At 50.2% G+C, this 13,044-nt stretch overlaps 1 protein-coding gene across 4 annotated transcripts in view; it reads left to right on the top strand.

Annotated features, from left to right (window-relative positions):
- Nucleotides 1–1,845: 1,845 nt before the first annotated feature.
- Nucleotides 1,846–13,044, top strand: part of P4ha2 (prolyl 4-hydroxylase subunit alpha 2) — a 30,301-nt gene continuing 19,102 nt past the window's right edge. For 2 of the 4 annotated variants that reach the window (XM_021176423.2, XM_021176424.2), the window contains exons 1-5: nucleotides 1,852–1,913; nucleotides 2,416–2,543; nucleotides 10,616–10,715; nucleotides 11,387–11,483; nucleotides 11,825–11,976. In XM_021176423.2, the coding sequence (XP_021032082.1) occupies nucleotides 10,634–10,715; nucleotides 11,387–11,483; nucleotides 11,825–11,976 (331 nt within the window). In that variant the 5' untranslated portion in view covers nucleotides 1,852–1,913; nucleotides 2,416–2,543; nucleotides 10,616–10,633. Of the gene's footprint in view, nucleotides 1,914–2,415; nucleotides 2,544–10,615; nucleotides 10,716–10,882; nucleotides 10,969–11,386; nucleotides 11,484–11,824; nucleotides 11,977–13,044 lie in introns of all 4 variants that reach the window. The other 2 variants (XM_085830011.1, XM_085830012.1) reach the window with 2 other exon arrangements.

Raw genomic sequence — 13,044 nt, 5'->3', positions numbered from 1 at the left:
CAAAACTGAAGAAAAGACTGAGGGGAAAGGCTGTCTAGTGACAGGTCCAAATTGGGACAGATCTCAAGGGGAGGCTGACACTATTACTGATGCTATGTTGTATTTACAGACAGGAGCCTAGCATGGTTATCCTCTGAGAGGCCCAACAAGCAGTTGACTAAGACAGAAGCAGATACACCCAACCAATGGTCTGAAGTTTGGGGCCCTGTGGTTTAATTAGGGAAAGGCTGGAAGAAGTTGAGGAGGAGGGCAGCCCCATAGGAAGACCAGCAGTCTCAACAAACCTGGTCCTCGGAGATCTCTCAGGCACTAACCAGTCAGCACAGACTAGCGGGTCTGAGGCCCCTGACACATATTCAGCAGAGGACTGCCTGGTCTGGCCTCAGTGAGAGAAGACACACCTAACTCTTGAGGAGACTTGAGGCCCCAGGGAATGGGAGGCCTGGTGGAGTGTGGGGTTGTGTGGGGGTGTGGGGACATCCTCTTGGAGACGGGGGACAAGGAATGGGATGAGGAGGTCAGAATGGATGGGGGATAACGACTGGACTGAAAAAAAAAGATTAAAGATAATAATTAAAAAAAATAAAAAAGAGCATACACCATGTAAGGGTGATTTATCAAAGGTGAAGCAATAAACATAATACAGTAATTGTTTGGGGTTGTTGTGGAGCTAGAAGGCCTGAGAGATAGGCCAAGAAGATGGACTTTGCTTGCTTGGTTGGCCAAGGAGAGATGCACAGTAGGTGGTAGAGTGGGGTGAGGGTTATGTTTCCATAGCCATGGCTTGAAGGTATTTATAGGCCAATGGGAAAGATCCTGTGGAGAGGGGGAGGAGGAGGAGGAGTAAGAGGAGGAGGAGGAGGGGTTGGAGGAGGAGGAGAAGGAGGACCACTTCGGAAAGAGAAGTGGGCGGGCATGGGAAGGATCTGAGGATCTGGGCAAACTGTACTTTCTGTGGCATAGCAGATGCAGAAAGGTTTGTGCAGGTTTCAACTGGGCTATTGGCTGGTAGCTGCCACAGACACGGACAAGTGGCCAGGTAGTATTTTCTGAGTTGTTTCTGTGTGTCTGTCTTTCCTAGTCTGGGCCGTCTGCCTGGCCCCATGCCATTATAGGGAATCCACACCAAACTCCAGGCACAGTCCCACAGGCTGGGCATCTCCGTTCTGGGCTCTGCTCCCTGATGAGATTCTCAGACTGCTTCCCCTCATTCATGGAGAAGCAAGCTTACAGGGCAGGCGTGGGAACCTGCTCAGCTGCCAGAGCATCCTTCAGTTCAGATCGAGGTCGGCTGCTTCCCTGTCTTTACTGTCTGTGTCTCAGACAGAGCTGGTTGAGGTGTCCAATCTCATTGGCCTGTGTTTTAAGCCATAGGTTGGCCCTAGGATGAGATGCTCCAGGCTATGGCAACTTCTCACATTTCCAGAAGAGCCATAGCCTGGCTAGCCTGAGCCCCTCAGAGAAGCAGTTACGCTTTGGAGAGGGGACATCTGGAGAGATGAGGTGCGCTGACACCTCAGACCCTTGTCTTTTTCCTCCATCCACTCCCCTCCCGGGATACTCAATTCCTGATCTTAGTGACGCCAGCCTCCTGCAATTTGCCCGTGGTGATGGATGTGGGGGTGGTGGGACCACAGAGGGCTGGAGCAGGCTGGGATGGGGGCGCCGCCCCCGGTGCGGGTCCCATGCGGCGCAAGGAGGCGTGCATCGCATACGTGCAGCGCGTGGCGGGCGGCTCGGGCCTTCCCGAAGGCTCCAGTGGCTTGGAGCCAGGCCCGGGCGGGCCCGGGGGGCGGGAGGTGGGGACGTGGCGGAGGCTCAAGCGGGCGGAGACTGTGACGAGGGCGGAGCCGAAAGCGCCTGGGCGACGCCGCGGGAGGTTCTGGAAACGCCGGCTTGCTGCGCGTGTTCAGGTGAGCGCGGGTCCGCAGGGTCGTCGCCCGGCTGGGCTCGGGTCCGGGTGGCCGGGCGGTGCGTTCTTCTCTGCGCGGAGCCGGGAGCTGGATCCGGGGTCCCTCAGCCCCGTGCCCCGCGTCCGGCGCCCTGATTCTGCACCCGCCTGGGTTCCTGTCCCGCCCGCGTCCCTTACCAGGGTTAGGGCGGTGAGGTCAGCGGTGCCCTTCCTGCCGGTACTACTAGGCCGGGCCGGACAGGACACTTGGCGGGCCTGTCGGTTCAGGCTCCCGGGAAGGGGCGGCCTGACCCCGGGGTCCCCCCCACCCCGATCTAAGGCGGAGGCGCCCGCCTGGCCCCGGAGGCGGCGCTGCTTAGGATGAGGAAGACCCCTGGCTCCCAACCCTGGCAAGGACCAGCTTGGTCGCTGCCAGTTTTATGGGCTCTTAAATCAGAAACTCTCCTCCTATCTGTCAGAAGACATCCTTGTCGAACCGAACCTCTGATGTTTTCCCTGAGTAGTTTCAGAGACCGGTGGCGATTGGCTGACTGATTCAACAAATAGAGCATTCTCTGTGCCTGGAGACTTTCAAGGACTGAGGCAGGCAGAAAGGAAGACTCAGAAAGTTCAGGTCCAGAGCATCGGCAAGGTAAGTACTGAGTTAGTGTGGAGTTTGAGCTGTGTGGACTTGGTAGATGTCTGGATGCTTCCGGACAGGAGACATGGGCTGGCGTGGGAGGCTCACTTATGAGTGGCCGCAAGCTTGGGCCAGTATCACGTTTGTGGTACACTAGTGGAATCAAGGTAACGGTTTTGGGCCGCTTTAGGGAATAGCTGTCCAAGGGCCCCACCCACAAGCAGTGAGAGATCTGCATGATGAAAGTCCATTGAGCCCTTGCAAGGTGAGCATGGATCTGGGTACTTCTGTCGCAGGTTTTTACTGGGAAGTACAGGTGGGTCTTCCTGTCATCTGTGTTCTAATGCGTCATTTACTATGCTGAAGGAGATCATTGAATTGTTCCCTACAGCAACTCTGCTGCACTCTCAACACGTTAAGGAGTCTCAGTACAAGAGAATCATTGGGGAAAGGCCTCCAGCCAACTCACTCCATCCTTGCGACGTGGCTTCCCTGACTGGGCCACACAGTGGATCCTTACCCTGAAGAATGACACTTTAAGGATTTTGCTTCTTAATGCAGGCCATCTCGTTACTGACACCTTATCCCTCCTGTTGGAAGAGCTTCCTGGTCCTAAGAGCAGGGTCCCAGTGCACCACTTTGCAGCTTCTGGCATCCTCCAACGTTCTCGGCTTTGCAGAGGTCTATTGTCTAGCTCAGAATTTATAGGGTGATTTTTGCAAGCTGTTGCTTGTTCTGAATTTATATCACATCCAAGTCAGCCCATGGTTGAGTGTCCTGTTCAGTTGACCAGGATTTCCTCTGGCCTGTATCTCCACTGCCTCTGAAGTGTCCAGGGTGTAGTCTCTCGATATGGTTCTGTGTGTGCCTCAAGGCCCAGCCTCTCGGCTCCTCTCCATGTACAGAATGTTTGACCTTTGGATTCTTTTCTTCTTGGGCCTTCTTGTCCTCACACGAGCTTGTCCACTGTGTGGCCCAACCAGTGAAGCCACGTCGCAAGGATGGAGTGAGTTGGCTGGAGGCCCTAGCCTGAAGATTCTGTCATATTGATCCTCCTTATTACCGTCAGAGCTCAGCAGGCAGATACAGTGACAACTCAACTGAAGCATTGTGTGTGGCCTTTGGGTGTCCCTCCACATTGTCACGGGCTCTGCAGAGAGGTGATGCAGAGTGACTTACTTATCTATAGATTGGACTGCGTACAATGGACTGTGGGTTGTTCCTTGAATAGCTTCATATCTGATTAGACTGGGCCTGGGGTTTGAATGAGGGAGAAGAGAGGAGGTGGAGGAGGAGCTCTTTTTGCCCACAGGCAGCTCATAAGCTCTCTGAGATTGCTGTTTAGCCCTGGCAGCTGCCTAGAGCCTAGGGAGGAGCCCTAGTGTGGGTGCTCATCAGGGGGAGACTGAGGGCCTGCAGCTCTGGGGACTGCGTGGAGTGAGGGAATGGAGGGTTTCCTTCTCTGCTGAGAAAGCTTCCATTTTTGACTGCATCCTCCCACATCCTTGGGAGGGTTTGAGGCTGGACCGAAGGCCTTGGCTGACTTATGGCCACGTTGGCCGATAGTGTGCAGAGGCCTGGGGGGTGTGTCCCTGGCTTCTGGGATCTGTCAAGAGCTTAATTTTATGCAGATGGAGGTTGACAGCAAATGGTGCAATGCAGGCACGGGAAGGACCAGCAGAGTCCTGGAAAGAGGCTTCAACTTTGAGAACCATCATTCAAATCTAGTCATTTAGACCTTTGAAGTACCTGAGGGTGGGGCACCAGCGTATCCCAGAGCAAAGGGAATTACTGAGTCCTGTGGTCTGTGGGGTTTGTGCTGGGGATGTGGAGTGAAGGATAGACAGACAGTTTTCCTTCTCAGCGAGAGCAGAGCAGGATGAGAAGGTCAGACTGGGCTTTTTCGAGAAGCGGGGGTTTTGTTCCGCCGGTGCCATGGCAGGGCAGAGGCTTTTGTGTGTGGATAGTGATTTTCCTGACCCTGATAGGATCTGTTTGAGCCTGGTGCAGGTCAGCCTCTGCTCCAGACTTCTTGGTAAGTGCTGGCTAGAGATTGTTTGCTCTGTACCTGGCATTCCTGGGAGCCAGGGAGTGGTGGAGACCCCAAGGCCTGGTACTTGTGGGAGACTGGAATGAGCAGGTCAGAAGCATAGAACTATAAGAGATTTTTGGAGTATTGGTTCTGCTCCCTGTCTTTTGCCAGGGAACCTTTTTTTGGTGAGCTTTGGGGCCTGTGATTGGTCAATTCCAGGGTCACCTCCAAGTGTTGCATACTTTGGTGGCACCTGTTTCCAGTCTCCCCTGAATTGAATATGTCATCTCTCCTGGCATTCCTGGGACCCAGACATCACTCACCTTCTGACATTTTCTTGTTTCTTCACTGCCTCTTTGTATGGGCCTTCCTCACTCGAAGAGCCACTAACTTGGGCTGAGCAACTGTCCACTTCAGGTCCCCTTGAGTTCCTGTGATTCTCTCGGTTGGTTCTGATGATTGGTCAAACTCAGCTCAATGATTGACAGCTTGCTGGCGTGTGTCGTCTAATTCAGTTCACAGAACTAACAAGTATAGGTCCTAAGGATGGTCTCCGTTGTATAAACGAAAAAAAAACTAAGGATCAAAAAGTCCAGGACTCCAAGGTTACAACGCCAGGAAATGACAGTTGGAGCTAGGGTTTAACTCTAGGTCTTTCTGACTCCATGGCAGGCATGCCTGCTCCCTGGGTGATAATGTGTGACATGTCCAGTAGAAGTGACTCCGGCTTGAATTCAGGGAATGGTGTCGTTACTTTTCCTCCAAGAACTTTCCTTTTCCTGGTGGCCTCCAAGTACGGATGTCATGGGCTTCTTAATCTGTGAATCTTTAGACATCTGTGATCAAGTTTTCAATCTGAGTGCAGTGTGGATTCGCAGTCTTGGGAAGGCACAGGTGCTATGACAGTTACTGAGTAAGATAGGATGGTATCAGTGTGTCTTACAGGAGGGGCCTTCGCTGGGGAAGCTTAGCTTGCTGACGTGCCTTCAGCAGCCTCGGTGGGTGGTTCTTCTTATGTGGTTTACAGTACTGTTTCTCCTCATTCCTGCTTTGTGTAGTTTTCATCATTCATGGTCAACCACACTGTGAAATAGTCATTGGAAAACAGAAGACATAACAACTCTAGGCTCTCCTAAGTTCTGTGACGGACTCCGTGTCACTCTATGCTGGCCTTCCCAGTGTGTCATTCCTTCCTTAGTGTATCCATGTGGTATACACTACCCATTGTTAGTCCTTCCATCCTTTATAGCCAGTTATCAGGTGGACTGTACAGTATTAACAGTGAGAGTGCTCAAGTAACCTATTCAGCACTGGGCATTTCACATCAGTCCATTGTTATAATTATTCCGCCTTGTTCCGTTGGCAATCTCTCCTTGTGTCTAATTCCTAAATTAAGCTTTATCATAGGTATGTACTTTCCGAGAAAGGCAGCATCTCAGGGTTTTGATACTATCTGTGGTATTAGGCATGCACTGGGCTTCTTGGAATCTATTCTTCATGGACAAGGCAGGAGTATTGTATCTGGAGCAGAGATGACTATCTGGCTTACAAGGTTTTTGTGAGAATTAGATGGTAGAAATGAAAGATCTTTGGAAACATAAACCGTGGTTATCTTAGACTAGGTTCCCAGAAAACAGAGCCCGAGGCAGAGCTTAAGTGCTTAATACTTATTGGAGAAGTGTATTGCAGGGCAGCTGGGGTGAGAGGAAAGGAGAGAAGAATGGGAAACAACCCGGGGGTACCTTAGCCAGCTGGCCCCTCTGTGTGGAGATCTGTTGGCTCTTCAGCCATTTCGGGTCTATCTACTTCTGTGTGCAAGCTCTGTGGGGACTCCATGACTGTAGATGATTTCTTACAGGAGGAGTTTGGAGGAAGTGTCGACTCCCACTGATATGTCACCCTTCATCAGCTCAGGTTCCCTCATTCCCTAGTCTGTTCCCTCTGTAGCCATTGAAGAGGCAAGTCGAGAGGGAGTGGGAGGAGCCTGAGATCTGGTCCCTCTGTAGCTGTTGGAGAGGCAAGTCAAAAGGGAGTGGGAGGAGTCTGAGAATCACCTTGGGTCAACAGTGTCTTCTCCCTGGCTAAGCGAGAATACGATGGTTTGGAGCCCAGGGCATGGCTGTAGCGTGGCAGGGATGCCTTTTATCTTTTGGTGAAGTTTATTTTTGGTAAGTTAAGTTCAGCTTGTCCGTTTGTGGAGGTCCTGATGGGAACCCAGCTCAGTGTTAGCATGTGGACTTTCGACAGCTTCTCTGCTAGTAAGTACACTGCCCTGTTATTGAAGCAGGAGGCTTTCAGCATTCATGTACTGAACAGAGAGATGATGTCAGGACAGATGTACTTTACCGGACACATGCATTCTTGTCAAGCCCATTCAGTTCCCATTTCCTCTTCTGACAGCCATGGGGCTGCAGGTCTAAGGCTAGAGAGTCCCTTAACTGATCTTTTTATGTGCTTCCTTAAATGGACACTGAGAGATGAGACTCAGGAGGACTCTTGGGAGAGGGGAGATAATTTGGCTTCACTGAGCAGAGATCTTGCTCTCACAAGGCTCTTGGTTAAGATAAATATTTTTCACATGAAGTCATTGAAAGTTTGAAGTCTGGGGTGGTGCAATGGGGCTGGAGAGGGTAGCAGGGCCAGGTCACAGAGCTACAAGGGCTCTTTGGGCTAAGGTATTTGGACCATGTCTTGCTAGTCATGGGGAGCCAAAGGGAGGGCTTTGGCAAGCTTTGCTGGCTACTTGGTAGAACAGAGTTGGAGGGAAGCCAGTCCAGAGGTGGAGAGGTCAGAGCAGGTGGGGCCTACATGGCTGAAGGGTGTGCTACAGGTAGACCAGGGTGATGACTGAGGCACAATGTTCTGTAATTGGACGTGGGTGTACTTCTGGGGCTGTACGGACATCCGTGTTCTTCAGTAGTGGGAGCACTTGGGACCTGTGCACAACTGGGAGAGTACCTGGGTCCTCTCAGCTCTGCCAGCCTCGAGTTAGCCATAGTGCAGCAGGCAGAGCCATGGTGGAAAAGGAGGTTGAAGAGTCAGTCCTGTTGGGGGCAGTTATCCCTCCCCTGAAGGCAAACAGCATTTTGCCCAGTGCCAGGCAAGACCTATTTACAAACTCATGTTCAGTCTCTAGGCTGTTAAATGCTTTGTGAAAGCGCAAGCTGTAGTGTTTGGGCTGCAGCTGGGAGCTTGGCAGAGGGTCTTTCCCCGATGAGGTAAGGGGAGAAGCTGAGGACGCTGCTGGTTTGCAGCTGGAAACATCTTTTCATGGCTACTTGGCCAGGTTATAAATGTACTTTCCAAAGAGCAGGCTCGCTGCGGGACCTCTGCTTGTGTGTCTTGGAATCGCTGTGCTGAAAAATGGTGCCAGTTGCCTGGTGGGTGAATTACTGTCACTGGGACATTGGCAAGCTTTGCAAGACCTCCCCACAGGGGTCCAGACACTGCGATTGCCAAGGCCCCTTTGGAGTTCAGTTGAGAATGTCCTACTTTGTTTCCTTTACATATTAAACATACTACAAAATTATATATTTTTAAGAAATTCTAATAGAATGTCTTGTAGAAAGATCAAGAAAACAAAGATAAAAAGACAAATAAAATCATGCCACCAAGATACAGTTAGAGTATAATTCTTTCTTACATGCATTCCTACATAATTTTTTTTCCTCTCAAAACATGGAGCATAATGTATTATTGGGGGCTGGCCTTTGCCAGGCTGCTTTGATCTCTCTATGTTGATATTCATACAGTGTTTATTGTTATTTAGCTTATATTAATCTACTGTACAATGTGTAAACTCTTTAGTTGTATTTTGTCTGGACAAATCTGATGAAGAATACTTCCCTGGGTGCTTGCTGCTAGATAGACTTTATTCTAAACCCTGAGATGCAGCTCAATGCTCAGCAGTGTTCTTATTTGGTGCTGTGTTTCATAAAATGAGATTTGACCATGACCACCTCCTGGATTGTTCTTCACGGATTCCTGGGGGCTCCTGGGAAGGCTTTTGGCAGAACTGGCCCTGGCCAGACACATGAATTCTCACTTTTTCTGTCCTGGGTGAGTGCTGGGTATAGCTCTAATGAAGGGCTGACATTCTCCAAACTGTAGAGAGCCGCTGTACTCAGGCTAAGTACCTCCTCTCACCTGACCCAAGTTAGGTGACTTTTTATATGAAACCTTTCGAGTTCAGGGGCCCTGGGGTCAGAAGAGATGAGCAGATGTCCCTGCTTGGAATGGAAGTGTCAGTGTGGCAACCTGAGAATGGTTTGCCTGGGGGTGCCCAGTTCTCTGGACCAACAGGGCTTTCAAACCCATCTCCCCTGCCAGAACAGGACTTTGAAGGCACTTGGTAAGTTGTTGCCTAAAGCCCACGTGTGCTTTTTTGAGGCTGTGGATGGACTCATCTAAGCCAGGCAGCACATTCCAGAGAAAGAACAGCTGGCATTCATGTAGTAAAGAAACCTGGTTGCTCTCAGGTATGGACTGTGGGTGGTATTTGAAAGGCATGAAGAGGCTTTCTGGTTTCCTGACTATGCTGCCTGATTTCTGACTAGGTAGAGTTGTAACTGGCCACACAGCAGGGAGCTCCATGCAGCCCCTACTTCATCCAGATCTGGTCTGGTCTCCTGCTTGGGCAGAGAATCACCCCTACTCTGAGGGGCAGTTGGCTGGCCCTCCACATCAGAGAGCCTCCCAACTCTAAGATTTTCCTACTTTTTTTTCTTTTGGCATTTTTGCCTTCTCTATTTTCTTTGCTTTCCATCTGATAGTAAATTTCCATCTGAGCCATTCCAGAGACTTGGCTTAGTTGGAACAAGAAGAGGAAGAACAGGCAAGGTTCAGCTGGGTGGTGGCCTTTCCGCACGTTCTGGGCTGCATGGCTGGATAGGGAGACATGTCTGAAGGCCCCACTGTGGACTTAGGCCGGCTGCCAGCGAAGCTTGTCCCAGGTTGCTGCTGCGTCTCTCAGAACTGTGTCTATTTCTAGTCGGATGAGAAGGCAGTAGCTGGCTTCATCCTCATGTCAGCAGCCCAGCCCCAGTGTTTTGACTGTGTGAGACTGATTCACCTTTGTATCCTGAGCACCTAGCTTGCTGCCTGGAATCTCTGGGTTGTAAGTAAATGCTTGTGAATGAGTAGGGAGTGTCTCAGTACAGGGAGAGCCGTGTCTGCTCAGAATTGCCACTCGGAGGCAGGTGCAGACTGGAAGAGGTCAGTTTTCCTCTTCTGCTGACTGTCGACTCTGTACAGTCAGTTTGCTTGGTTACCCTGGCCATGTTATCTCATTTTTTTTGTCACTGTCTCTTCCCTATTATCACTTCCTTATGGTCGGAATCCAGGTTCTTGAATCCTTTGCCTCTATTGATATGTGGCAACGGGACCCTTCTCTGTGTGGGCAACCCTCAGTCCATGTACAAAGGGAGTTCACTGCCGGAGGCCACTTTCACGTTGGGATACCATGGCCTCCATCACTGGTTTGGGGAGAGTGGAGCTTGCAGAGGTTCTTCTTCCCCTCCTGAGATCCCGATGATGATCTTGACGTCTTGGGAACCAACTCTGTGAATTGGCTCCTCCTCCATGTGGCTCTTGGCACTAACCTGGCATGGGTATTAGAAAGTAAGAAACAGGGCTAGGTGGGAAGTCAGGTGTATACATTTATAATCTTAGCAACTGGGAGGCTGAGGCGGGAAGATTGTGACTTCCAGGCCATCCCGGGCTCCAAAATGAGACCTTGTCTCCAAAAAGGAAAACAGAATAAAACAAAACTGAGGCAAGGGCCGTAAGTGAGCACATGTCTCTGGTTCCATGTTCTGGCCCATCCCCTGGGTGATCCCGAATGCCTTATTTAGTGACATCTTTGAGTGTGCGTTTATGTATGTGCACAGCGTGTATGGATTTGTCTTCTCGCAGGGTCTTGGTATGCAGTTCAGGCGGCCTTGAACTTTGTCCCTCCTAACCCAGTCTGAGTTTCCAGTCTGAGTTTCCAGGCATACACCACCCATGTCTTTCCACCGCGTTGACCTGATAACTGCTCCTGAATGCCTTGCAGGTACTGCCCTTTCCAGTTATGAAGCTCCAGGTGTCAGTGTTGCTGATGCCCTGGTTCGGTGTCCTGAGCTGGGTGCAGGCAGAATTCTTCACCTCCATTGGTATGTGGCAACAGAACTCTAGTCTACCTAAGCAGCCCTCAGCTAAGTGCAAGGGGCTGTTGCCTGAGGTTCGTTCAGGGTGGGATAGTCTAGTCATTGATTTTGACCAGTCCAGGGAGAATGGAACTTACAAAGGCTCCCCCTATCCCTGACCCCTGCACCCCCAGGAGATCCTGATGAACATGCATCTTGGGAGGCAGCTTTCTGAATTGGACTCTCCTCTCTGGAAGTGCAGACTGCAAGTAGCTTTCAGGTCTTTTTCAGTCCTTGGCAAAAGGCCGGTCTATGCAATGGACAGTCTCTGTTCCAAGGACCAGATTCTCTCCTTTTCAACTGAAGGTTAAGAGCTGATTTCCATGTGATGCACCCCTAGATATCCATGCCCCTTTGACAGGACCAGCTGGCTGACAAGGGGACCAAGAGATTTAGAACTTCTCCTAAAGTCGTTCCCAGTGCACGTGCGCTTTGCCCAGGCATCTTCTTGACACATTGCTTCTATCTTCCTGAAGTCGGGGGTCACGGCGTGTGAATGAATAGGCCCCTTTAACTACCAGTCCCTGTGATTCCTCGTTTACTGGCATATACTGGGCGGGAGCACTCACTTCTGTACTGGTAATTGCCATAAGCCATTCCTCATCCATTTCTCACTGGCCCATGCTTCTCTCCTGTAGGGCACATGACTGACCTGATTTACGCAGAGAAGGACCTGGTACAGTCTCTGAAGGAGTACATCCTTGTGGAGGAAGCCAAGCTCGCCAAGATTAAGAGGTGTTCAATGTCCTAAGACCCCACACTAAGTCATCCCTGCTGCTCCTCTTCCCCAGCCCATCCAAGGTGTAAGAGGAAGTCATTGAGAGGTGACCTGGGGAGTTGACCTACAGTTAACTTATGCTGAGTACGGGGGGGTCAGGAAGCTACCATCTCTTTTGCCTTCTTTTTAATTTACATGAGAGTTCCCAGCTCTTACCTAGATTAAGGGCTAGAAGTATCTAGGAAGGTACTATATTCATGTTTTATCATCTCTTGATGAAAGAGCCCTGGACCTCACGAGGGAAATGAGCACCCTGTGTGGGTGGGTGTGGTAGTCACTTTTTCCTTTGGTTCTGCAGCTGGGCCAGCAAGATGGAAGCCCTGACCAGCAGGTCAGCTGCCGACCCCGAGGGCTACCTGGCTCATCCTGTGAATGCCTACAAGCTGGTGAAGCGGTTGAACACAGACTGGCCTGCACTGGGGGACCTTGTCCTTCAGGATGCTTCGGCAGGTGAGGGACGGTGAGCAGCCTGGAGCTGTCCTTGTTGTTTTGTTTTAAAAGTATAGTAACACTCACTTCCTGTCCTTTTGTCATGTTTCTCAGTAGTGACATTTTCTAATTATACTTCAGTAATACATATTTTATAACAAACTTCAGATACGTAAAATATCACATAAAAATCACAATGCTTAATCCAATAACTCCATGATAAACACCATTAAAATTATAATCTCGGGGAATGGAGAGATTGCACAGTGGTTAAGAGAGCTGGTTGGTCTTGCCGAGGATCCAAATTTGGTTCCCAGGACCTATAGGTTGGCTCACAACCATCGGTATTTACAGTTCCCGGTAATATGACCACCTCTTCTCACCCCTGTAAGCACCGGACACGCATGATGCAGACACACATGCAGGCAGAACTCTCATTCATACACAAAAAATAAACCTTTAAAATCATTTTTAAAAACTATAATCTTGGGCTGGTGAGGTGGCCCAGTGGGTGAAGCCCTAATCATCCAAGTGTGAGGACTGAAGTTTGCATCCCCACAAGCCATGTAGAGCCAGGCGAGTGCATCTGGCATCATCCCAGCACCAGGCAAGTGAGTCTGGCATCATCCCAGCACTCAGGAGGCAGAGATGAGATTTCCCAGGCAAGCTGGCTAGCTAGACTCGCTGACCCATGAGCTCTGGGATCATGTGGGCGCCCCTGCCTCAGTAAATAAATAGAGGGTGATTGATGAAGACAAGTGACTTCAAATTTGAGCTTCCATATACATTCGTATGCATCCGTATGCACCCATCCACAAGAAAACATACATATACACATTTATAAACGTTCATACACACCAAAAGAATCCGCTTATGTGTACAAACATGTTATTAAAAACTGGAGCTATACATGGCCTAAAGGATTAAAACTCATTTGCTTTAAGGGATGAATGAATTAAAAATAAGTCAAGTGGGCTGAGGCAAGCTGGATAACAGAGACTTCATCTGAATATTTCCTACATGTGTCTTTTACGCACAAAGCATGTCTGTGTGGAATTGGCGTAAACGTGCACTCAGTCCTGCATTTCC

Source organism: Mus caroli, unplaced genomic scaffold (assembly GCF_978045245.1).
Source record: "Mus caroli unplaced genomic scaffold, Mus_caroli_1 scaffold_13, whole genome shotgun sequence".
NCBI classification, from domain to species: Eukaryota; Metazoa; Chordata; class Mammalia; order Rodentia; family Muridae; genus Mus; species Mus caroli.
This window is presented reverse-complemented; position numbering and strand designations above follow the sequence as displayed.